The 24,282-nt window shown below is 40.8% G+C and overlaps 1 protein-coding gene across 2 annotated transcripts; it reads left to right on the top strand.

Moving 5' to 3' along the window:
* Window positions 1-1,058: 1,058 nt before the first annotated feature.
* On the top strand, window positions 1,059-23,958 carry LOC306934695 (hippocampus abundant transcript 1 protein-like). Of its 2 annotated transcripts, XR_013791331.1 has the most exons (13): window positions 1,059-1,388; window positions 3,728-3,820; window positions 4,023-4,085; window positions 6,334-6,461; window positions 10,048-10,162; window positions 10,902-11,117; window positions 13,445-13,558; window positions 14,055-14,126; window positions 15,722-15,834; window positions 17,235-17,332; window positions 17,643-17,806; window positions 18,438-20,714; window positions 21,042-23,958. XR_013791331.1 is itself a non-coding variant. In XM_079517381.1 (12 exons), exons 1-12 carry the CDS (start codon window positions 1,344-1,346, stop codon window positions 18,666-18,668), a joined length of 1,452 nt encoding a protein of 483 aa, XP_079373507.1. In that variant the 5' UTR covers window positions 1,059-1,343; the 3' UTR covers window positions 18,669-23,958. The 2 variants fall into 2 exon arrangements, 1 of the variants encoding a protein (XP_079373507.1); XM_079517381.1 differs by having other exon boundaries at window positions 18,438-23,958.
* Window positions 23,959-24,282: the final 324 nt, after the last annotated feature.

The following is a 24,282-nucleotide window of genomic DNA, read 5'->3' as shown; positions in this document are numbered from 1 at the left end:
AGACATGATATAAATAGGCCAAGCATGTAGGCACTGGCTGTGAATAAGGACAGTTTTTATAAAGTGATGCAAAGTGTCATGAATGGCAGACTCATCTTCAAAGTGCTGTCCCATTCCTTTCACAACAATTTGGAGCCCTTGCAGCCTCTCACCCTCAAGCACTTACAGCTGACGTCACTAAAGTCAATGAGGGTTCAGGGCTCAGGGAGCCTTTTCACAGTTCTCCATTTCACTTCCTGTTGCGTAGTGATGGGCGGTGCCGCGTGCCTGGAGGAAAAAGAAAAAAAAACACCGGTCGGGTGTGTTCCTTTAATACCTGTTTACAGCGCGAGTGGGCAGTGCTCTACAGTTCAAGTCAAGAGGACAAGCGTAATGTCTTGACTGTATTTTTGGCGTTTTGTTTTGTTTTGTTTTGTTTTGTTTTGTTTTATTTTATTTTATTTTATTTTATTTTATTTTATTTTATTTTATTTTATTTTATTTTATTTTATTTTATTTTATTTTATTTTATTTTATTTTATTTTATTTTATTTTATTTTATTTTATTTTATTTTATTTTATTTTATTTTATTTTATTTTATTTTATTTTATTTTATTTTATTTTATTTTATTTTATTTTATTTTATTTTATTTTATTTTATTTTATTTTATTTTATTTTATTTTATTTTATTTTATTTTATTTGTGTGTGTGTGTGTGTGTGTGTGTGTGTGTGTGTGCGACTGTCTTCAACGTTTTTCATACAGGACAGGACCTCACCGAAATAGAGGCTTTTTTCACACACACGCACACGCACACGTACACACACACGCACGCACACACACGCACAAACACACACACAATATATACATGAGAACGAAACTATGATATGATTGATTGATTGATTGATTGATTGATTGATTGATTGATTGATTGATTGATTGATTGATATACAAATATACAGTAGCCTATACTACTATGCAAAAAATAAAACATACAATTAAACGGTTTTAGAAACCAAAAGAACAAGGTGCGCATATCCGAACGCACCCTAGCACCACGCAGGGTCGGCCGGGCTACGCTGCATCGCGAAACGCGCGCACCTTGTGTGTGCTGTGGCACTTCAACACACACCAGCAGGTCGACGCGAATCACAGCAGAGGAATTTAGAAGAATCCCCAAAGCCCAGGCAGGCAGCAGGCTAACAACTTTAGCACTCATCATCCGATCCCGGGGCTAGCTGACACTCACACGACACGACAGAATAGAATCAACAGCACGCTGGAAGAATCGGCACGCCCGCACACACGCGCACAACATCATGGACTTCATGTGAACATCAGCGTGAAGAATCAAAGATGTGAGATGGTCCAGGAAGACTCCAATGACATCATGTTGGTCCGTGGAGCTGTAAGTCATTAGCACGCACGGCTAATGTATGCTAACCTACCCCGCGTACACAACAGTAGCCTATACTATACGGATGTGTTCAGTGTTTTGACAGCAGTTTTTTATATTGTTATTCTGCATGTTGGCTAACAGCACTGATCCGCTATTACACACTATTATTAACTATTCTATCGACGACTGGCTAATAGTAAATAACCCAGCTAGTAAATTACTAGTAGTAATGCTAGTTAATCAGCTGACTTGATACTAACTAACTATAACTGCTGTGTGTACTGTGGCGATGCGATGGACCAGCCGAGCTAGTCTCTTTCTTACTGTATTGTCATTCTTTCTTTCATTGTTTAATGAAATGTAGTGTTTGTTACTGTTTATTATCTCTGCTATTATTAGGATGGAACCGGAACCAAGTAATTTGACAGTTGACAGACTGACTGAATGAATGAGTGACTAGCTATAGTTGCATGTTTGCATTTGCACCTTTTTATTATATAATTCACCTAACACACTTATGGCTATCCTATCAATTCAAAGGAGCTTTATTGGCATGAGAAAACATAGGCCTACGTTTACGTTGCCAAAGCAAGTATCAAAATATAATAAAAACGGTTGAAAATGGGGAAAGTATAGTTGGAAGTGGGGGTACAGCATTGAGTAAACAGAGCTATGTCAAATTGCATCCTTATATGTTATATATACATTATACAATCTATCTATGACTGGCTAATAACTAGCTCGAGCTATGGACCAGATCTAGCTAATAACCAGCTAGTAATGCTATAGTTATCAACTGACTTGATTAACTAACTGCACTCTGAGTGGTACTGTGAATCTCTTTATTATCGCTGCTATATAGTCTTTGTTACCATTTAATTATCGCTTCCATTATTGTTATTCTTATTTTTGTTTTTATTATTGCTGATTCAAAGTGGAGTTGAGGAACCGGAACCAAATAATTTGACAGTTGACTGACTGACTGACTGACTGAATGACTAGACAGCACAGCAGACAACATCATATCTACCGTTATGCAACACCCTGTCAACCTCCCAATTTAGTATTTTTAGATAAAGTTAGATTTAATAGAATAATAATATAACATAATAATTAGCACGTTTCTCAGGTATTTATTATTGTTTTTTATATTGTATATTGTATTAGGTACTACTATTAGGTAGACACTCGATCTCCAATCTTCAGTGAATATTTTTGCCACAATGTGGCTCCACTAAGATGGCTGATATCATACGGTGTGTGTGTGGTCACTCACTATTAAACTATTAATAGGCCTACAACAGGCAAACATAAAACGGTACTTACGGTAGCATTACAGAGAGAGACGGCACTCGGCTAGTTTTACTGTTTTCTGTTCAGCTTTCAGTTTCCATTCAACACAAACCTCTGCTTTCAGTTTCCATTCAACACAAACCTCTATTCTCTTCTGCTGTACTGAAATCAGACCCATATCAGTGAAAACATCTGAGCCAGAGGTCACATACTCATAATAAGTATGGACTGAAATGACCAGAGTGAGACAATGGACTGGTTTCCACTTCCCAGCTTACAAGTTACAACCCACATGCATGAATTAATAATGTCGGTGGTTATACTTCCTGTTCTCTCCATCATGTCCTTCACTTTCTCTCTCTCTCTCTCTCTCTCTCTCTCTCTCTCTCTCTTACTTCTCCCCCTCCCCTCTGCACCTGTCATCCTCTCTCTTCCTACTTATTCCCTCCATCCCTTCCTCTCCACCTCTTTCTTGCAACACCTCTCTCTCTCTCCATCTTCCTGTTTTAACTAACTCTCTCTCTCTCTTCAATTCAATTCAATTCAATTCAATTCAATCGAGCTTTATTGGCATGAGAAAACGTACATTTACATTGCCAAAGCAGAAGTGGAACAAGACAATCAAAACAGAACAATGTATTTACAAATAAATATTGGATATAAATAGGAATTAAATAAAGGTGTAAACAGAGTTGTGTTATATTAGCACTTTGGGTAATACTATCTTGTGAAACTATAAAAAGCATTTTCTGTCAGAGATAGTTATACAATATACAACCATATAGAATACGTTAGTTTTATACTTTTGATAAACAGTGTACACATATGGTTTGTATTCCTTAAGGTGCTTGTATTCCATTTGACATCCTTCTGTCACAGCAGCTCACAAATCTTGCTGCTGTGTTTGCACATTGTTGTACTTCACCCAACAGATATGGGAGTTTTTTGTCATTAGTCATGTTTTCAAACTCTCTTTGGGTGATTGTAATCCGTGGAAAGTATATGTCTCTGATGTCTCTCTCTCTCTCTCTCTCTCTCTCTCTCTCTCTCTCTAGTCTGGAGGTAGCAGAGCCAGGGTCAGTCATGCGGTCGTTGTAATCTTCCTGGAGTTCTTCGCCTGGGGGCTGCTGACCACCCCCATGTTGACAGTCAGTAAAACACATACATTTTTACTGTGTGTGTGTGTGACAGTGACAGTGACAGACATAAAAACCCTGTTTTATGTGTGTTTGCGTTGTAATTCGTTACACCACTTATCTTGTAAGCAACCCATGAAATATGGGAATTAAATCTCTTCTACTATCCTCTGCTCCTCTACCATCTCCTCTCTTCCTCACTCTATTCCTCCAGGTTCTCCATGAGACCTTTCCTCATCACACTTTTCTGATGAATGGATTGGTTCAGGGAGTGAAGGTAAGGAACAGCTGACTAAAACTAAGACGAAAAATGTTCGGCGACTACCTTTTTTTCACTGACGAAAACTAAATGTAAACTAAATGTAACCTAAGCTATGATGTCTAAAGCCAAGACTAAATATACTGACAATTTCGTCAACAAATAAAGACTAGACTAAAAGGTTAGGAAGGGACTAGTGGACAAGAGATCCAGTATAAGTCATTTTACACTTGGATGCATGCTGAAAATAGCCGATGCGCGACGTGTTGTGAGCTTGTAGATCGGCTATTTTCAGCAAGTGTAAAAACAGTCATTACGATGGCATCAAGGCCCACCAAAATACACTTTAGTCGACTAAATCAACTGTAGATTGAGTCGACTAAAATCTTATGATATTTAGTCGACTAAAACTAGACTAACACTAAAACATTCCAGGTGACTAAAATATGACTGAAACTAAAACTATTGAAGAGACTGACTAAAACTAAAATCTAAATTTGCTGCCAAAAACAACACTGCATGCCACTTACTCTGATCTTGTGCTTTTGTAAGTTGCTCTGGATAAGCGTGTCTCAATTCTAAATGGATTGACACCTTGTTAATGTTACAATCGCATCATCGTGAAGAATTGTGAGGCACCTGCTATCTAAATCATGAGAACTTTGAGATCAGCCTTTAATGATGCTGTGTGACTAGTGTGAATACTATTACAGTATGTGACCTAAAGGATGACTTCTATCTTTCCGAAGACATGAATCACCAAGGTGTAGGGATGGACATTTAGGTATTTTTTGTAAACGTGTACACTTGTTGTCTGTTATCCGCAGCTAACCGCAGGTTGATGTCATATTTATAGATGTAACATTGCAGTGCACATCATCACAAGCCTTGGTCACACCAACAGCATAATTGAGGTGTAGTGCATGTTGCACAACTAACTGACCTACTTGAATGCAGGGAGCAGACACACAACGGGTTGAACAGAGTTTACATAAAGTTAGTCATTTTGTCATTCTACAGTATATCTGTTTGGAAGTGGTCTCTTCTCCTTGTTTCCAGCCATGGTTTCAGAGCAAACAAAGCTTTTCATTTATTGTATAAGCCAAGCCCTTCAACACTGAAGTGAAACTTAACTGGGATCTATATGTGTATATAGATCTGTATTAGTTGTATTACACTGTAGTGTAATACAAAAAGACACCTATCCTGTGCGTTTGAAGTTAATACTGTATAGATTTTAATTTGTGGCGTCTTTCTATCCAGGAAGATAACTCTGGGCCGTATAGGGTCTAGGGCAGGGTTCCCCAATTAATGTTCCTCGAGGGCCATATTTTGACTAGGGTACCAGGCTGGGGGCCGAGTCCGCACGCGTGAGGTCGAGGTCTTGCCCTGAAAATTCATTTTCAGGGCAGGACCCCATTTGAAAAGGATGCCCAGTTTGACATGCATAGGCTGCTGACCCCCATTTAATGCCATTTATATCTGGAACCCCCCCCCCCCCCAAAAAAAAAAAAATCTTCCGCGGGCCGCAAGGGGGCGCTCCGCGGGCCGCAAATGGCCCGCGGGCCGCCTATTGGGGTACCCTGGTCTAGGGTGTTTCATGCACCACCAGAGAGTAGACCTAATCAATCGATTTAACTTTTGAGTCCTTCACTAGTGGTGCCCATCGGCAGATTTGGCACTACCTTGCTTTGGTAGGCAGTGCAGCGTGCGTCCCATAATTGATTTGAACCAAGCACTTCTTCCACAACTAATTAACGTGCATGTAGTCAGAACTGCCGCCGGTTGCTTTGAAAAAGAGAACCAGCATGTAGAACTGCTAGAGTAGGACAGTATTGTTTTAGGAACAATGAACATGTAATATTTAAATCATTTATATTACGTTTATTAATTCATTTAAAATGTTTGTTTAAACAAATAGTGAATACAAGGGGATTGAAAAATGAAATCCATGTGAATTAAGCAGCCCCTACTCATTGAACTGTGAACGATAAAGTTGAACATAAGGTCTGATATAATGAATGATAATTCATTCAGAATAATTTACGAGGTTATCCCTGCAGGGTTTTACACTGCTTTAGTAAAGCTGTGTGTGTGTGTGTGTGTGTGTGTGTGTGTGTGTGTGTGTGTGTGTGTGTGTGTGTGTGTGTGTGTGTGTGTGTGTGTGTGTGTGTGTGTGTGTGTGTGTGTGTGTGTGTGTGTGTGTGTGTGTGTGTGTGTGTGTGTGTGTGTGTGTGTGTGTGTGTGTGTGTGTGTGTGTGCGCAGGGTCTGCTGTCATTCCTGTCAGCTCCTCTGATTGGTGCGATGTCAGATGTGTGGGGCAGGAAATCCTTCCTCCTCATAACGGTCTTCTTCACATGCGCTCCCATCCCTCTGATGAGACTCAGCCCCTGGTGAGACGTGTGTGTGTGTGTGAGAGACCTAACATGATTATTAAATATTAACCCGTTCCCATTTAGGTGTGTAAAGCCTATATGTTGTTATACCTTTCATCTGTCATTTAGACAGTGGTGGAAAAAGTACTCAATTGTTTTACTTAAGTAAAAGTACCAATACTGCAATTTAGAACTACTTCGTTACAAGTAAAAGTATGGAATTGAAAATGTACTTGAGTAAAAGTACAAAAGTATCGGCATCAAAATGTACTTAAAGTACTAAAAGTAAAAGTACTCATATTGCAGAATGTCCCACTTCACAAGTTCAAACGGTGTACAAAATCTTTTGAAAATAGCAGATCTACAAGCTCACAATGCGTCGCAACGCGACGCATTGTGAGCTTGTAGATCGGCTATTTTCAAATGGCCGAAATGTATAGGGTTGAAGTGGTTAATGTATGTTTTCTAATCAAAATTTTAATCTCCAAAGTAACTAGTAACTAAGGTTTTCAAATAATTGTAGTGGAGTAAAAGTACAAATTGTGACTCTGAGATGTAGTGGAGTAGAAGTAAAAGTATTGGAAATTGGAAATACTCAAGTAAAGTACAAATACCTCAAAATTGTACTTAAGTACAGTACTTAAGTAAAAGTACTTAGTTACTTTCCACCACTGCATTTAGATATCGTTGATGTCGCGCAGAAACCTCTTATCTCCGTAGTGTTTTTGAGGGGCGCTAGCCCCTCCTATGCCCAGCGTTGTGTGTGCGCGCGTGTGTACCCCATAGCGATGATTTGATTGGCTGAGCACCCCATAGCAATGGACGTATTGGTTAAAAAGTGAGGACAGAAAATTGAGTACGCCAAAAGTGATTGGCCAGATTGGAATTGAGAATAAAAATGCATTCATTCATTCATTCATTCATTCATTCAAACCTTTATTTATTCTCAAAAGACATTGAGGTTACCCTCATTTGCAGTGTCGTCGACTCGAGATACACCCTAATACAGCATTTTTCAAAGCAAAAAACAAAACGGAACGGAACAGCAATGTTTTCTCATCGCGTGATATAATAAATGTTTAATAGCAGTTGCAGACGCTTGTGGGTAAGTCTGCAATCAATCAATCAATTGAGGACAGAAAAGTGAGGACACCAATTTTGATTGGCCGGAATAAGATGATGTATGATGATAAGAGCTCCCCTCACTTCACACGGGTGTGATTGTTTTATAAATGAATGGCCTAACTTGATCGTACTACAATTACAGCGTCACACAAAAGCATATCTGCAACATTTGAGCTTGTAGATCTGCTGCTTTTGATGCTTTTGAATTTGAATCCTGAAAAGTAGTTTTTCAGAAAACGTAGAAGGTGTTCTTAAAAGTGCTCAGTTCTAAATGGGTTAACATATTTTATTGATATTGTTTTCCAGCTTTGTGTCTTGCCTAAGTCAATGAACCAAAGAGAGAGTCGAGAGTCAGTCAGTGGGTGAGGCGGTTAGGTGCTAATGAAGCTGTGGTGGTGAACAGTGGTGCCAACAGAAATGCTGTGTGCTGTTCAGTCACATGCTTCTCATATGAGAGACCTGGGGGCAAAGATCAGCCTTCAGGAAGCAGGCTTATCCATGCAGTGACGCAGCCAGTCTGTGAAGCAGCCAGTCTGTTAAATAGCCGGAGAATCAGTCAGACAGCGGGTAAACCAGTCAATCGGTGAAACGAGTCAGTACACAAGTCAGTCCTAGTCCACATATATAGCATTGTCTTGCGATTGACTTCCAGTGGGCCAGTTGTCAACGGTGATGATGTGATCGTTAAACTGTCCTGTTTGCTACGTGTATGTAGAGGAATGAGGCCTGTGTTTAAACTGATCTACAATACCCATGCCGTGCAGGGAAAAGCTGCTTCATACTTAGCCCGTTATTGGTTAAACTTAGATGTCTTTCGACCTGTACTTTACAAACAACTCTGGCATATTTGTATTTGTTTCTTAAGGTCAATATAGCCTCTGAAAGGAACAAAACTACAGTGTTCCATCTAGCGAGTGAGAAAACCGCTCGTACGTATCCACAAGTCATAAGATGGATAGATCTGGATAGATAGACCTTTTATTGATCCTTCAGGGAAAATCATGGCTGGCGATACAGCAGTTTTGAAACAAAGGACTGATATAGAAAGTAACAGTGATGCAGCTAGTTGTAACGAAAAAGAAGAACAACAGGATGGATGATTGTATTTTGTCATTGATTTATTTTTGTCTTACCTGCTGTCCTAATAAAATATTGGCACTCTGGCTATTGGCGTGTGCGGCCGCCGGCCACCCTCTTGTTTTTTCAAGATTTACTCTACAGTTTTCTCCCGTGTGCCGGCACCGCCACAAGGACTTTGGTGTGCGTTAGCATTTTTGTACACTGTTTTTTTGTCATTGAACACGAGTACAACAAAATTGTCGTGATGGCATCAATCCAATGCAAAACGAGCAGTAGAATGCATAGATGTTGGTAGCAGCATAGGTAGGTAGGTACTAATGAATAAACAAACAAACAGTCTGTTAATGTACAGTAGTAGGTATTTACACCTACCTACTATGTAGCTATCACTTGAACAGATGCGAAGCATAGCGGAAAAGTTAGGAGTCAAAACAAAGAGGAAGGGACACGACTGCTAAGCATGCCAAAACATGTCTGCCTCCTTTGGCACACCGGACAGCAAAAACTGTTAAGACAAATTACAGAGCCACAGCGTTGCTTTGAACAGCATAGTGATTAAAAACAGGCACTGTACTTTTTCCCGGAACAAGAAAGTCATCAATTGAGTGCCCATTGCCTTCTTTACATGCTTTGTCTTTTTGAAACCGAAATTGAAATCGTGAATCACTGGAAAAGTACGATGCCTGTGTTGAATGTGTACATTGTGATGAATTACGATGAACGAAGCAACACTTTGGCTCTGTAACTTGTAACAGATTAAAACACTTTTAGAGCCCACGCAAAACTGCCCAAAAATCACTTTCACCTAGAAAATCCATTCACATTTTTTATAATTGACTGTGGAGACACATGCTGGAACTTTTTACTTTGAAATGTTTTATAGTTTCTGAGTTATTTAATTTAAACGCCAAATGCATTCTCATTGGCGAAAACACAAACTTTGGCACCACGTATTATATATATATATATATATATATATATTTTTTTTTTTTCAAAGACGTCCACAGACGTCTTGGACTCTGCCCGTGCGGTAATACCAAAGACGTCCACAGACGTCTTGGGCACAAAATGTGTTAAGGTGGGGTTCTATGACGTCTCAAAATGAAATGCTGTATTTCAGGTGTGAATCAGAAGTTTTATCACGATACAAAATTCGATAGATCAATTCTCCAGATAACAATTTGATATACAGATATCACGCATTAGTTCAAGTCTGCAAATCGTTGCAATCGTCTGCAAAGCTGGCTAGATAGAACACTTTAGTAGAGGAAAAGCATTGTAGCTTTTCATGGGCTACTGTACCAATAAGAAGAGGAAAAGAATGAACATGTTAATTTGTGTTTGTGGTGATCTCTCTGAGTAATCTACTTAACCTGTGTCTCTTCGTGTGTGTGTATAGGTGGTATTTCGCTTTGATCGCTGTATCAGGGGTCTTTGCCGTGACCTTCTCAGTCATCTTTGCCTACGTGGCTGATATCACAGAGGAACATGAGAGGAGTACGGCTTATGGACTGGTAAATATGCCATTACCTCTAGTTTTAGTAACGGTGTATTATGTTATGTTATGGAGACTTTAGCCCTGTTTAGCCATAGCCTTTCGCCCCGTTTAGCCTTTAGCCCAGAACCTTCCCTAAAACATCCGGGATAACGCTCCACACGTCCCAGACTCTTCTCCCTTCTGGCTCCCAAACTGTGGAACGAACTCCCCATTGCTGAACTGCAGACTCAACTCCCAATCTCCCGCCATAATCTGAAGACTCACCTCTTCATCCAGTGTTAATTTTAATTCAAACTAAAAGACTAAGGTTTTTGATATTTGAGTCGACTAAGACTAGGTTAGAACTAAGATGAGGTTGTAACTTGTAACTGCCAGGCAGGAGGCCTAGAGGAAATCCAAAGAAGAGTTATGGATGTAGTGAAAGAGGACATGAAGTTAGTTGGTGTGAGAGAAGAGGAGGCGACCCCTGAAGGGAAAAGCCGAAAAGAAGAAGTCGACTAAGACTAAACAATTTCAGATGACTAAATAGGATTAAAACTAAATGGTGTGTTCAAAAGACTAAGACTAAATCAGAATTGGCTGTCAAACTTTACACTAGGAGTAAGACAAAAAAAACAGGTTTTAGATATTTGGTCGACTAAATTGTTCAGAAGGGATCTAATTTTACTTTCTCCAGGTGAGCTGATGTCGGGCTCTACTACATATACGTACACCAGTATATGTGTCAAAGATTGTCCTTCTAATTATTATTCTAGGTGTCCGCTACCTTTGCGGCCAGCCTGGTGACCAGTCCGGCCATCGGGGCGTACCTGTCGGCCAACTACGGTGACAGCCTGGTGGTGCTCATTGCCACGGTGATTGCCGTGGTGGACATCGCCTTTGTGTTTTTCGTGGTCCCCGAGTCACTGCCGGACAAGATGAGACTGGCCACCTGGGGACTCCCTTCCTGGGAACAGGCTGACCCATTTGCTGTGAGTTTACAGGACCTTTTATCCCTAACCCCTGTTCATGTTACTACTAACCCCCCAAATGAATTCCTTTTGATGTGAATGCATATGGACTTCAACCCCTATTGACGATATGCACACGGCTGCCATCTTGCCAGCAATGTGCTAACTATGTGCAACTTCCCATAGATGGCCCATTCATCCAAACAGAAAAGTCCTATCTAATTGTATTAAATAACGTCAAACTCACCAAAATTGCAGCTGTACGGAAAGCTTGAATTATCCTTTTTCTATCTGCAATTTGTTTGTTTAATTAAAATCCAATTTAGACATGTTATGAGCTACTCCCTGTGAAGAAATTCCTTGCAGATGATTTTTTTTCTAAGTGCTGGAGTTTGGAAGTGCTCGTTGACTATCACTCAACAGCCCATGCGTACCACCTGTTTTGAATTTGCACATTTGACGTTATTTAATACAATTAGATAGGACTTCTCTGTTTGGATGAATGGGCCATCTATGAGAAGTTGCACCTACAGTACTTAGCACCTTGCTGGCAAGATGGCAGCCGTGTGCATATCGTCAATACCAATGGTTCTCAAAGGCGTATATCTAGTTTGCGTCCGAGCATAGGCATGGTAACGCCCCACCTGCCTCTGATTGGCCTACCGACACTGCCGCTCTTGACTGTCCTCCGAGATGCGAGGTTACTCCGTGGTGAGAAATAATACAAGAGAATGACAGCTTGGCACGCGCGACAGAATGCAGCCTTAAAGGACCACTTCACGACTTTTCAACATCTCTTCATATAATTGGTCCTCACTAATGTTCATGATAAAACACCACAATTTTTTCCTACTCAGTCTGTGTCTCATAGGAGGGCTTTGGGCAGTTCGGACACCCGTCCACCAGTGACATCATCATTAGGCAGATTTTTTTTTAAACAAGATTTGTTTTAAAATATGTTTAGATTTTTATTATCGTGAGAACGATGGCTTCAACTTTTGCATTGCAACTTTTCAGGAAAAGAAAGCCTGCCGTTTCTATTAGCTTGGATTCACCATCGATGATGTCACTGGTGGACGGTTTTCTGAACTGCCCACAGCCTTCCTATGAGACACAGACTGAGTAGGAAAAAATGGTGGTATTTTATCATGAACATTAGTTAGGACCAATTATAGGAAGAGAAGTTGAAAAGTGGTGAAGTGGTCCTTTAACTTGTACGTTTTAACTTTGTAGAAGAGGAAAACTACTATTGTTCATGCCGTTTGCTTTGATTGAATAATTGATTGAACACACGTGTACGTTCAACGTTGTACTATGATTTGATTTGGGTGTGTTCTAAATAAAGTGTTAGTGTTGATTATCGTGTATTAATCTAATTATAGTAAACTAATTCTATTATACTAAAAAGTGAAAATAGACATTTTTACAGTACAATAATGTTTACACATACAAATAAATTACACAATAATCAACACAAACACTTTATTTAGAACCACACACCCAAATCAAATCATATTACGGCGTACATGTTCAATCAATTACTCCATCAAAGCAAACGGCATAAACAATATTAGTTTGCCTGATCTGCTACAAAAATAAAACTTACAGTTCTCTTGTATCATACCGTACTTATTATTATTTTCCACCACGGAGTAACCTCGCATCAGACTATCCAGCATAGCGTAGGACAGTCAAGACGGACAGTGTCGGCAGGCCAATCAGAGGCAGGCGGGGCGTTGCCATTGTCTATGCTCGGACGCAAACTAGATGTACGCTTCTCAAAGTGGGGTCTGAGGGGTCTCCATCTAAGTGTTTGAGCTAGGAACCAGATGGAGCCTTAACGGGTCTAACTCTGAGAGTGAGTGTGCAAATGGACCCTTCCGGCAAATTTGGTAGAGTTACGAGGGTCCGTGGCATAAACCATACTGAACTGGAGGCCCTTGAAATGAAAAGTAAGTTCAGTGTTTCCCCTGTCATAGGCCTATCTCACAGCCCCCTTTCCACGCCCACTTCCGGTAGATAGTGGTGTCATTTAACATTAGGCATTTACACTTTTTTTCTCTGGAGAATCTAAGTACATTTCCTAATGTTAAAATGTCAAAGACCGATAATAATATGAAGAAAACACAATGGTATAACAACTCAAATAAGTAGAATAAACCTTACCTTTACAAAACGGTAGTTTGTGGCTTGTGAAAATACCTCTTTTAACATGGAAGCCTATGGACCGCAAAAGAAATAACACCACTAGCCCCAAAAGGGGGCGGGGAAATGCTGTGAGATAGGCCTATTGCCTTGGGTGTGGATAGAGAAATAAAACTGTGTTGTCTGTGTTTGTGTGTTCATAGTCTCTGCGTCGTGTGGGGAAAGACTCCACGGTTCTCCTCATCTGTGTCACAGTGTTCCTTTCATACCTACCTGAGGCTGGGCAATACTCAAGCTTCTTCTTATACCTAAGACAGGTAAGCTATACATAGACAGGTTTAGCGTTCATATAGACTATAGAGCACTGAAATCTAACGTAATTACACATCATACCCAGGTCACGTTTCTTTCCCCCCCCATTCTGAATTCCAATAGAGGTGTTTATTATCACGTCATATAAGAACTGTGTTCCAAAAATAAAAATAGCACGACGGATTGACTCGAATGGATATGAAGCATCAACTGACGGCGAGAAAACGCTAACGTTAAAAACGTACTGTATTAAAATATGAGCGACTGACTATCGTAAACGATACAGAGCCACTTCAATGACAATAGCACCCGGACAATGTGTTTGTTTTTGGACCACAATTCTTATACGAGACGAAAGATGATCCGATGTTATTCTCCATAGAGAAATTTCTTCCCTGACCCAGCGGATGAGCGAGTGACGTCAGGACATCGGTGGTCTTACTCTATTGGCAACATAACAGTCTCCAGTACATATTCTTTTTCTTTTTGTATGTGTACTAGGTGATAGAGTTCTCACCTGCTGCGATCGCTGCCTTCATCGCCATGGTCGGAATCCTGTCAATTATAGCCCAGGTATGAACTGTTCTTTTTAACCTCAACATACTCTACTTTTATGGATGGTTTCAAACGGACAGACAAAACAGGAAAGGGCGCACACCAGTGTTGGTGAGGTGCTGGCCTAAGGCAGTAAAGAAGGACAAATAAGAAAAAGGCCGCACACGCGTAGCCGCGATGCTGTATATTTATTGACAAGAATCCAACGGTCTTCTTCAGGGCATCAAACTGACAACATTAACAGTAACCTGTTTTATTTATTTATTTAGCTAAATATTTACATCTACTGTCTAATAAATACATGTCTAAATTCCAGTCATAGTGTGCAAGGCTCTACAGTGGTTGGGAACGAAACCTCTGCACATATATAATATAAAATAACCATAATCAACCTGTCATCAAAATGTTTGAAACCGTACATGTTAATCAGGGATGAAAACGACTCTCTTATTGGCATTTTTTTGGGGGAGTCCCTTTGTCTCCTTTTCGCCCCCTTTATGCAGCTGCTTTGAACACCACTCTTCCTGCAAAAAAAAAAGATTGAGAGGAGCGTCTATCCACTCACCGCAGATGTTCTAGTTATTAGAGGACATTTCTGTTTGCTAACATTATTTGATATGGTTTTGACTTAATTTAATATTAGCAGTTATATTATAACATATTATATTGCTATGTTGTAGCCCACAAACACTGTTCTAATTCACAACTTGGCTTTAAACAAAACAACATCACAATAGTTCACTCACTATATGCACATGGTGCGTAAGCATAACCAGCTAGAAAGGAGCAAGAATTTACAGTAAATACGAATTGTTTTAGTGTGAGCTTAAAGGTGGCCTTACACTAGCCGATAATCGGGCATTTGAAATCTGACAGCACCACACACTACAGGATAATCGGAGCGGGGGCCGAGCAAATATCAAACATTCTTGATGTTGATCGGGCCGATCCCGATCGCGCGCGGGGGGTGCCCGATTGAGTCGGGCACCCCCCGAGCGTCAAAAATGCCCGATTATCGGCTAGTGTAAGGCCACCTTTAGTTTCCACTGTGCACTTTTACAATCAGTGTTTGGCAGGCATAACAAATAAAAAGAGTTTATGCAAGCTTAGACCAGATTTCCTAGCCCTACATAACTTCTAAAACCAGATGTGAAATTGGGCAAAGTGTTCTAATATTTCACCAATAGGAAATTACACTGTGTTGAGTTGAAACACTATTTTCTGTTAAAGCTCATAATGGTGCAATTAATTCCTGTTTATGTCGCGGATTGCTATATGATTAGATGTAGCTACACAGATGTTTCTAAAGATTTACTAGTTCCTTAAGTTTCAGTGGTGCAACCAAAATTCAGTAAATAGCTTTTTTGAAACTAGTAGTACTAGTTACTAAGAACTTTGTAAAGACTTTACATGCAAACGTAATAATGACTCTCTCCCCCTCTGTCGGTCTCTCTCTCTCTCTCCCTCTGTCGGTCTCTCTCTCTCTCTCTCTCTCTCTCTCTCTGTCGGTCTCTCTCTCTCTCTCTCTCTCTCTCTCTCTCTCTCTCTCTGTCGGTCTCTCTCTCTCTGTCGGTCTCTCTCGGTCTCTCTCTCTCTGTCGGTCTCTCTCTCAGACGGTGATATTCAGTATTCTAATGAGAACTATAGGTAATAAGAAAACAGTTATGTTGGGTCTTGGCTTCCAGATCTTCCAGCTGGCCTGGTATGGTTTTGGATCAGAACCATGGTTAGTAGTCTCTTTTTGTGTGTGTGTGTGTGTGTGTGTGTGTGTGTGTGTGTGTGTGTGTGTGTGTGTGTGTGTGTGTGTGTGTGTGTGTGTGTGTGTGTGTGTGTGTGTGTGTGTGTGTGTGTGTGTGTGTGTGTGTGTGTGTGTGTGTGTGTGTGTGTGTGTGTGTGTGTGTGTGTGTGTGTGTGTGTGTGTGTGTGTGTGTGTGTGTGTGTGTGTGTGTGTGTGTGTGTGTGTGTGTGTGTGTGTGTGTGTGTGTGTGTGTGTGTGTGTGTGTGTGTGTGTGTGTGTGTGTGTGTGTGTGTGTGTGTGTGTGTGTGTGCGCGCGCGCGTGCGCACATGTGAACGCTAAAGATCTGTGGGTGGCGGACATGGAGCTTGAGTGTGTTGTCGTCACTGTAGTGTACGTTGATTGTGAACAGTGTCAAATGCTCGACCATTTCCTGTGGAAGGGGAGTTGACGCCCAACACGCAAAAATTAAATTGTTTGAACGTTTGATTTGTTTAGGAATAAGGTTAGGTGTAGGCATAGTTTTACTGAGGTTTTGTTTAGGAATAAGGTTAGGTGTAGGCATAGTTTTACTGAGGTTTTGTTTAGGAATAAGGTTAGGTGTAGGCATAGTTTTACTGAGGTCAAGTTTAGGAATAAGGTTAGGTGTAGGCATAGTTTTACTGAGGTTTTGTTTAGGAATAAGGTTAGGTGTAGGCATAGTTTTACTGAGGTTTTGTTTAGGAATAAGGTTAGGTGTAGGCATAGTTTCACTGGGGTCAAGTTTAGGAATAAGGTTAGGTGTAGGCATAGTTTCACTGAGGTCAAGTTTAGGAATACCTGCTGGCGACCGTTCTGAGATTGCCGGATTTGACCTGGGGCGAGCATGTTTTTGGATGAGCGTTCTTGTATTCCTCCATTCCTGTCGTGTTAACCAATTAAGCTCTATTTTATTCTTTGCTGTACATACTAAGAAAATGGCCATTCTACAAGCTTGTGTGACCCATGTCAAAATGTATTTATTTTAAGTATAATTGACGAAGTATTCAGCAGATATTTCAGTGCAACATTTGGTATATAGCACCTCCTACATTGTGGGCAAATCAAATGGACAAGCAGAACTGGGCGATTAAAGATTGAAATTAACATGACAATAATATTGTATATATGGGAATGATGCTCTTCTAGTCTTAGTGTGCCACCTGCTGGTAGGACTACCAAATTGTACCAATAAATGCATGGAATGTTCCATTTGGGGGAGAACAATTTATTTCTGAAGAAAAAAAATATTTTTAATTATTCCCCCCCCCCCCCTCCGACACATGTGTTGATATTATGATCGAACACAGTATCTGCTCTTGATCAATGTTGAACAATGACTATAAATTAAATTGTGTATGTTTTGTGTTAGGATGATGTGGGCAGCAGGTACAGTAGCGGCCATGTCGTCCATCACATTCCCAGCCGTCTCTGCTCTGGTTTCTAGATGCGCCTCTCCTGAGCAGCAGGGTAACTAACTACACGTCTGTCTGTCTGTCTGTCTGTCGGTCGGTCGGTCGGTCGGTCGGTCGTTCTGTCTATCTGACTTAGCGCTCACAATCTTCAATTGTTTCAATTAATTGTGCTTTATTTGCATGAAGGTTTCTCTGTTACTATTTTTGCCCAGGACGTCCCCAGACGTCGTTATAATTACATCTGTAGTCAGGCCTAAATGGGTTAATTGTTGTGTGTTTTCAGCCGCCAACTTTCTACTCTCTAATTTGTTACATAAAATTAACTCTGTGTGTGTGTGTGTGTGTGTGTGTGTGTGTGCACGCAGGTGTGGTCCAGGGAATGGTAACTGGCATCAGAGGGCTGTGTAATGGCTTGGGACCAGCTCTCTACGGATTCATTTTCTTCCTGTTTAATGTGGAACTCAACGAACCAACTCTGTTGAACCCAGTCCAACCACAGCCAGTAACACCGACCCGACCCATCACACCGGTACGCTCACAACTACACAACACACAGTATGCACTAGGGCATTCACTTCTAGTCATTTTTACTAGTTGACTAGTTGCTAGTTTACTAGTCGACTAGTCGACTAGTTGTTTAACCACCTATTATGTTAAAAAATATATATATATATTTGTACATTTAAAAACTGTCTACATTGGTGACTATAACTATAATCTACCTGATCTTGAGGCCTACAAAATCGGGGGGAAAAAATACACTTTTTTTTTTCTTTTCTTATCAACTAGTGAACTAGTACCAACAAGGTCGACTAGTGGATTTACTAGTCGACTAGTAAACTAGTCGACTAGTTGCTTAATGCCTATGCACTGCACAAAGCTATAGAACACGTATGCAGGTACACTGACTTGACTACATAAATATGCTACACACAACACCAAAAGGGGTTCCCGCCCAAAATGGTTTAAGGTTATTGTAGCACTCGTGTTGAGTGGAGGTCTACCGGGTAGACCTCCACTCAACACGAGTGCAGGAACGCACACAAGTCAAGACGAGATTTCTCATATCAAGGAGAGAGACAGATGGTCTATGGACGAACTATTTTAAATCCTCCAACATGTTCACAAATCACATCTTCTCCTACTCTGTCTAACTCTAGAAGTCAGTGATTCCTGGTCCTCCCTTCTTGTTCGGAGCCTGTAGCGTCCTATGTGCCATACTGGTCGCCTGCTTCATCCCAGATCACCATCAAGACCTCATCAAGACCACGTGCTCCGCCCGCAAGTCTAGCAACGCCTCCGCCACACATGCTCAGAGCGCCAACCCCATGGTCACGATCACCAGCGACACGGAGGACATCGAGCCACTTCTACAGGACAGCAGCTTGTGACAGCTTGGGAGACCAATCGCACAGAATTCCCCCACTGTTCCTCCTTCCATACATCTCTCTCGCTCTCTCTCTGTGGAACCAGAGGTTCTGTTCATGTCATTTGGAACCATGTTTAGTGCATGTTCCTCAGCAGCACTCCTCCCGAGACACACAGCAGGAAGTATTTTACTTTTCCCCCTGTAGTTCCTGCTGTTGGTCTGCTGGGGGTGCTGCTGTTAAGGTTTTCGTTGTTTCTTCAGGCCGTGATTCGCATGTTCAGTAACAAGCGCTAGGTAGCATTGCTACCTTGTAGTCCAGAGCAATGTACCGACTGTGTGTCTTCAATGCCGCAGGTCTGAGTCTGGACGTTATTAGATTTTTCCTATTTTAATTTTTTCATTGTCACCAACTCCCTCGACCCCAGCTGAGGTATCTGTCACAACTAACCTCCGATGTCCTGTGGATGGTGTAGTAGACCCGGGGTTTCCCAACCTTTTCCATGCCAAGGACCCCCTGGAATAGCCCAGTGCCACCCTAATGGGAAATGGCTTTTATTCCTTTTTCCCCCCCTTTTTTTTAAAGGAAAGACAATAGCCGATATACAAACTCACAACGCACTCAAAATACACATGGAACCAACTGACGGTGAGGAGTTTCACCAGGAGAGAGTAAATGTTCTTGCTGTTGTCACTAGCCCCCCCCACCCCCCACAGCAGAACCTGAAGTGAGGAGTTGTCTTGCACAACGAGGCCTAAAAACTACAATAGCTACGCACTCGTAGCTTGCAACGCTACAACCTTTATTTTAAGGATGGAGAACAATAAAATGTATCAATGTTTCGAGACGGCTTTTTCAGGGTCCCTGAAGAGAGCTCATCAGATGAAGCCCCTCAGACACAAGCAGTGGTGTGAGAGGCCGAGTTCTCCAAGTAGCAGCAGTTGAACCTGAGTTCAATATAATGAACCATGGCATGACTCTACCAGAGTTTTATGTTTTTATCTTCTACATGCCTGGTAGAAGTTTTAGGCTGTCTGAAAATGTTGGTGCATTCTTCGTGTTCTCTGTCCTTCAATAAACGTTGGGCGTCACAAGCTGGAAGCGTGCGGCGATCCTTGTTTCACCGCTATGGCCGGCACCTCACAGTGACTGGCGTGGTGTGCGCTTGTACCTCTTAAACGAGTACAACTCGGCTCTTACCGTAAGACCACTGGTTGCTTGGCCAACGGCCATTGGAGCAGGTCTGTGGAGCCGACATGGATGCCAGTGGATGAGATTGACTCGCAGTGTGAGCTGGTCGCGGGGCTGTGAACTTCACCATCTTCTCCTCACAGTTCTTCCTTCCTCGTGTGTTTATGTGTTAAAAGGAGAGAGCAGAGAATATTTTAGCAAAGAAAATATTTTGTCTGTTTTTGAAGTGCTTTTAGGTGCATTTGATTTAACTACCTGAGCCCCCACCACAACAACCCCCTAAACCAGGTTATTAAGATGCATCTGTCTTTTTAATTGCTCAAATACTTGAAATGTGGTCTGTTTTTCTGGACTCATTGTAGCTTTATGTTTTGAATAATGTTTTATTTTTATGGAGGTTTTTGACTGATCTTGCTTGGCGCCTCAAAGTGCTTATTATTCCCTCCCTCCAGGACAGGAGGACGCCAGGTTAAGGAAACTCAAGAGCTCCCAGTTCAGTTATAATGGATACAAGAACAGTGGCCACTAAGGAAGAATGGGCAGGGGGCACCTTGATCTAAAATTGGTTATTTTGTCCAAAATGTTTTTTTTTTTAATATAGTCTGAAGTCAAGTATACATTTGAACATGCACGGTACATCATTATAAGACCTACATTTATCTTTCAACTTTGTCTTTACTTGACTTAGGCTACTTACCGTACTTATGCCCATGTGGATAAACCGGTTCAAGCATGTTCTAATCAAATATACTTTACATTACTTGAGACCATTTTCCAAATATTTTCTTTTTGTAACATTTTGGGGAAAATAGACAATTTTACATAGATGTGCCCTCTTTTCCTTTTGTGCGCACTCTTCCTGTTACCGTTACAATGCCAGTGGCGTGCACAGATAGACACTAGGGGGTGCTAGAGCACCCCCTGCCCTTTTGGCAATGTGCCCTTTTGAAAAAAAAGAAAAAAAAACTTTTTTTTTCTTTCTTTGTTTTGATTTTTCAAAAATAGCAGACCTACAGTGGCGCGCTATGAGCTTGTAGATCTGCTATTTTTCAATAGCTAAAGCATAACATAATGCTAACACCAAAAGGGGTTCCCGCCCAAAATAGATTAAGGCAACCGGCCGGTTCCACGCGCTGCACAAGGTGCCCTTTTTTTACTTGAGCACCTGCCCCTCTAAATGTCTGTGCACGCCACTGTACAATGCAGTGCGGGGATCAGTCATCTGGTATGTATCTGTTACTGTGCAATGAAGCCGCTGTTCTCTGGTTACTGTTAGGTTCCTCGGTTCCTAAAATATTATACATGAAAAGGTCAGGAAAGTACAATATTGATTATTATTGATATAAAGCAGGTCATTGTGCCATATTTTCATCTTTTACTTTATTAACTTGCCTTTCATTTTGTCAGACATTTGAAATGTGAGTGAGTAGGACCTAAACATCAAACCAAGACATTCCAAACGAATGTGCACACACACACACGCACACACACACACACACACACACACACACATGCGCAGTCTGGGTTGGACCTGAGATGTGGTTGATTTCTTTCCTTTTTACTTTATCGTGCACGTACATGTTAACCACACCAACGCACATGCTTCTCATACAGAATAAATCTGCATGAAAATATACATTTCAATTGCCATCACTTTAACATGTTGACATGATCTTTTCACCATCGGAGAATTGGCTAATTTAGAATATAATTAAAGATTTAGTCAGAAATCAGATGGATATGGTTCTACCAGTTGTTTGCATCGGACGTTGTCTCAATCAATTCCCTTATGAGAGATCTATACGTATTTGCACGCTGGTGTGATGCACAAAAAAATGGCAGATCTCCGAACGTATCGCGCCACAATATGTCGAGGTTGTAGATCTGCGATTTTTGGTGTGTGTCACAGTGTACAGACACAACCAAGTATAGCTCAGGCTTTATTCTCTTGTGATGCCGGTTATCTTTGCGATCTATAAAGCAGCTGTGTGGTTTGTTCCAGTTGCTTTCTGTCGCTCATTGTAGCTGTCCTGTGTATTTTTTTATTTTATTTTCACCGCCTTTCGTTTGTGCTTTTGAGACTAACCACTTGTCTGTGTGTTGGGTTTTGTCCGACTGACAGTTCTGTCAAGCTCAATGTATAGTACTCGGTCACACGACAGGACTGATCTACAAGCTATCAACATGTTGCTAACATGTACAGTACTGTCGGTCTGTTCTTGTTGGTAAGCAACACCGTCCTGTGATGGAGTATAAATTAGTCGTTACTCTGTACACAGTTTGTTACTGAGGTCAGTTTCTCTTCCACACGTAGCTGGTTTAACTGGTCTTGTTGTTGACATGACCATGATTTTACTCTGTAAAGCGGGACGCATACTCCAGTTTTGAGATGATAACAAACTAAAAACAGAGATGTGTTGGGTGAGCGGTGAGTCGCTTATCACCGCAGCGTGACGTGACGTCTTGGTTGTAGTTTTGCCAACCACCGCGGTGGTCCTAAAAGTGGAGTATGCGTCCGACCTTAACTCTTATCAGAACATCTATATGCATGGGCCCCCGTTTAATGAAAACTGGATGATTCTGTTTAAATCTAGACTGAGCAACATGCAACCAGCGTTGTGTATGCAAAGTTCTGAATATTAACCATGAAAACCCAGCAAAAGGTTGACCACCAAAAACAGGCAGTCGTTTACATATCTTTTCTATCCTGGATAACAATGTTAATTACACTAATTCATGATTACATCATAGTGTGTTGTAATAACAGCCTGTCTGGGTGGCTGTGAACAAGATAGATTTTTTTTATTTTTTACCTTTTGATGTTTTAATTATGAATATTAAAGTATAAACTGTTTAGTGTAAACAGTTATTGGTCTGACATCATAGAGATTAGCATCTGATGATACAAATTTGGGTTTTTGCAGTGGAATGACCGTTTATCCAAAATATTTTATATTCATTGTAGAGAACCTTTTGTTTTGACATATCTGCGTGTTGAGTGTCATGCGTTATTTTACCAAACAAACATTTCGTTGAATTCCAGCAGTATTGTAACATCGTGTTAACGTTATCTTCACGTCTGTGACCTCTTCCCTGAAAGATACCGATGTCAGAAATGGGATAACAGAGCTCTATTTTTGTAATCTATCCTCCCCGACCCTGTAGTTGTGAATGTTCATTAGTTCCAATCTGTGTTGTGTTCGGTCAAACGCAGGTTGAGCTGTCCTGTCCCACACAATTCATCATGACACGCCACTAACTGCTTGCGTGAGTGTGTGTGTGTGTGTGTGTGTTATCAAGGTCAGAGGTTGTGAATGGGTTCAGGTTGCATCACAATAATGCCATAAATATGACTTGATGAACTATACTTCTGTACAACAGGAGTTTCACTGGTCAGACGGATGGAGTTTTGTTTTTTTTTGTCTCGGTTTGACAGACTGTATTGTTTGTCTAGGACAGTGGTTGTCTCTTTTGGACAGATAAGACAGTGTTGCTTGTCTGTCTGTGAATGTCCTCCATGTTGCTGCCAATTCTAAAAAAAGAAAAAAAAAAGGAGAAAAAAAAAGTGTAAATATTAAATAATATCCCCCATAACGTCACCATGGTAACATTATGGATAACACTGCACAGAAGCGACTGCGTAGGCCACCAGGGCTGCCAGTTTGTGGGTGGTGGTGTGACTGGTGTCTGTTCTTTGACTCTGAACCTGCTCTTGTACTTCACAAATGGTTTAGAAGAATCACAGCATTTCTTTTTAAACTTATTTTGAAATGCAGCACATGTTGCTATGGGGGTTATCGCTACCACAGAATTCACTTATATGCAGTTAAATGATGCTGATTTCCAAATGGACTGGTCCGGGGTCCGCCTGTCGGACCCTATGCAGTGTACATGATGCATAAACATTTGCTGATTGCTGCACTTTATTCATTTCAATGAAACGTGTGCCTCCAAATGATTCATGTTTAAAAAAAGAAAAAACACTTATTTTTAAAAAAAAACTGATGGTGAATGATGTTTCCATGGGTGGTGCATTTGTAATTGCTTTTTCTTTTGTTTATTAAAATTGTAATTTTGAATAATCTTAACAATGATATTAATAAAGAGAAATGTACGTAAATGTTGTGCTTGAATGTATTTTCTTATTTCTTTGTTTAAATTGACTAATATTTTATAATAATTGTAGATGTAAAACAGAACTCCATAGAACAACACACAATACAGACTAAAGACTAAACACACCGAGCGCGTTTTTCGGATATAGCGGCGTTTCTCCATCGGTTTTCCGAAAAACGCGTCCAGTGTCCAACCACCTTAAGATTGATAATATTTAGTATATAAAGAACAAAGTTTATGATGACTAATGGTTTATATACTTTACTTTACTTGGAACATTTTTGGTTATACATTCAAACGTTTACATGATTGAATGCCTGATGCCACCATT

This window comes from Electrona antarctica (genome assembly GCF_951216825.1).
Source record: "Electrona antarctica genome assembly, chromosome: 12".
Taxonomy (NCBI): domain Eukaryota; kingdom Metazoa; phylum Chordata; class Actinopteri; order Myctophiformes; family Myctophidae; genus Electrona; species Electrona antarctica.
The sequence above is the reverse complement of the archived record's forward strand: the minus strand, read 5'-3'. Positions and strand labels throughout refer to the sequence as shown.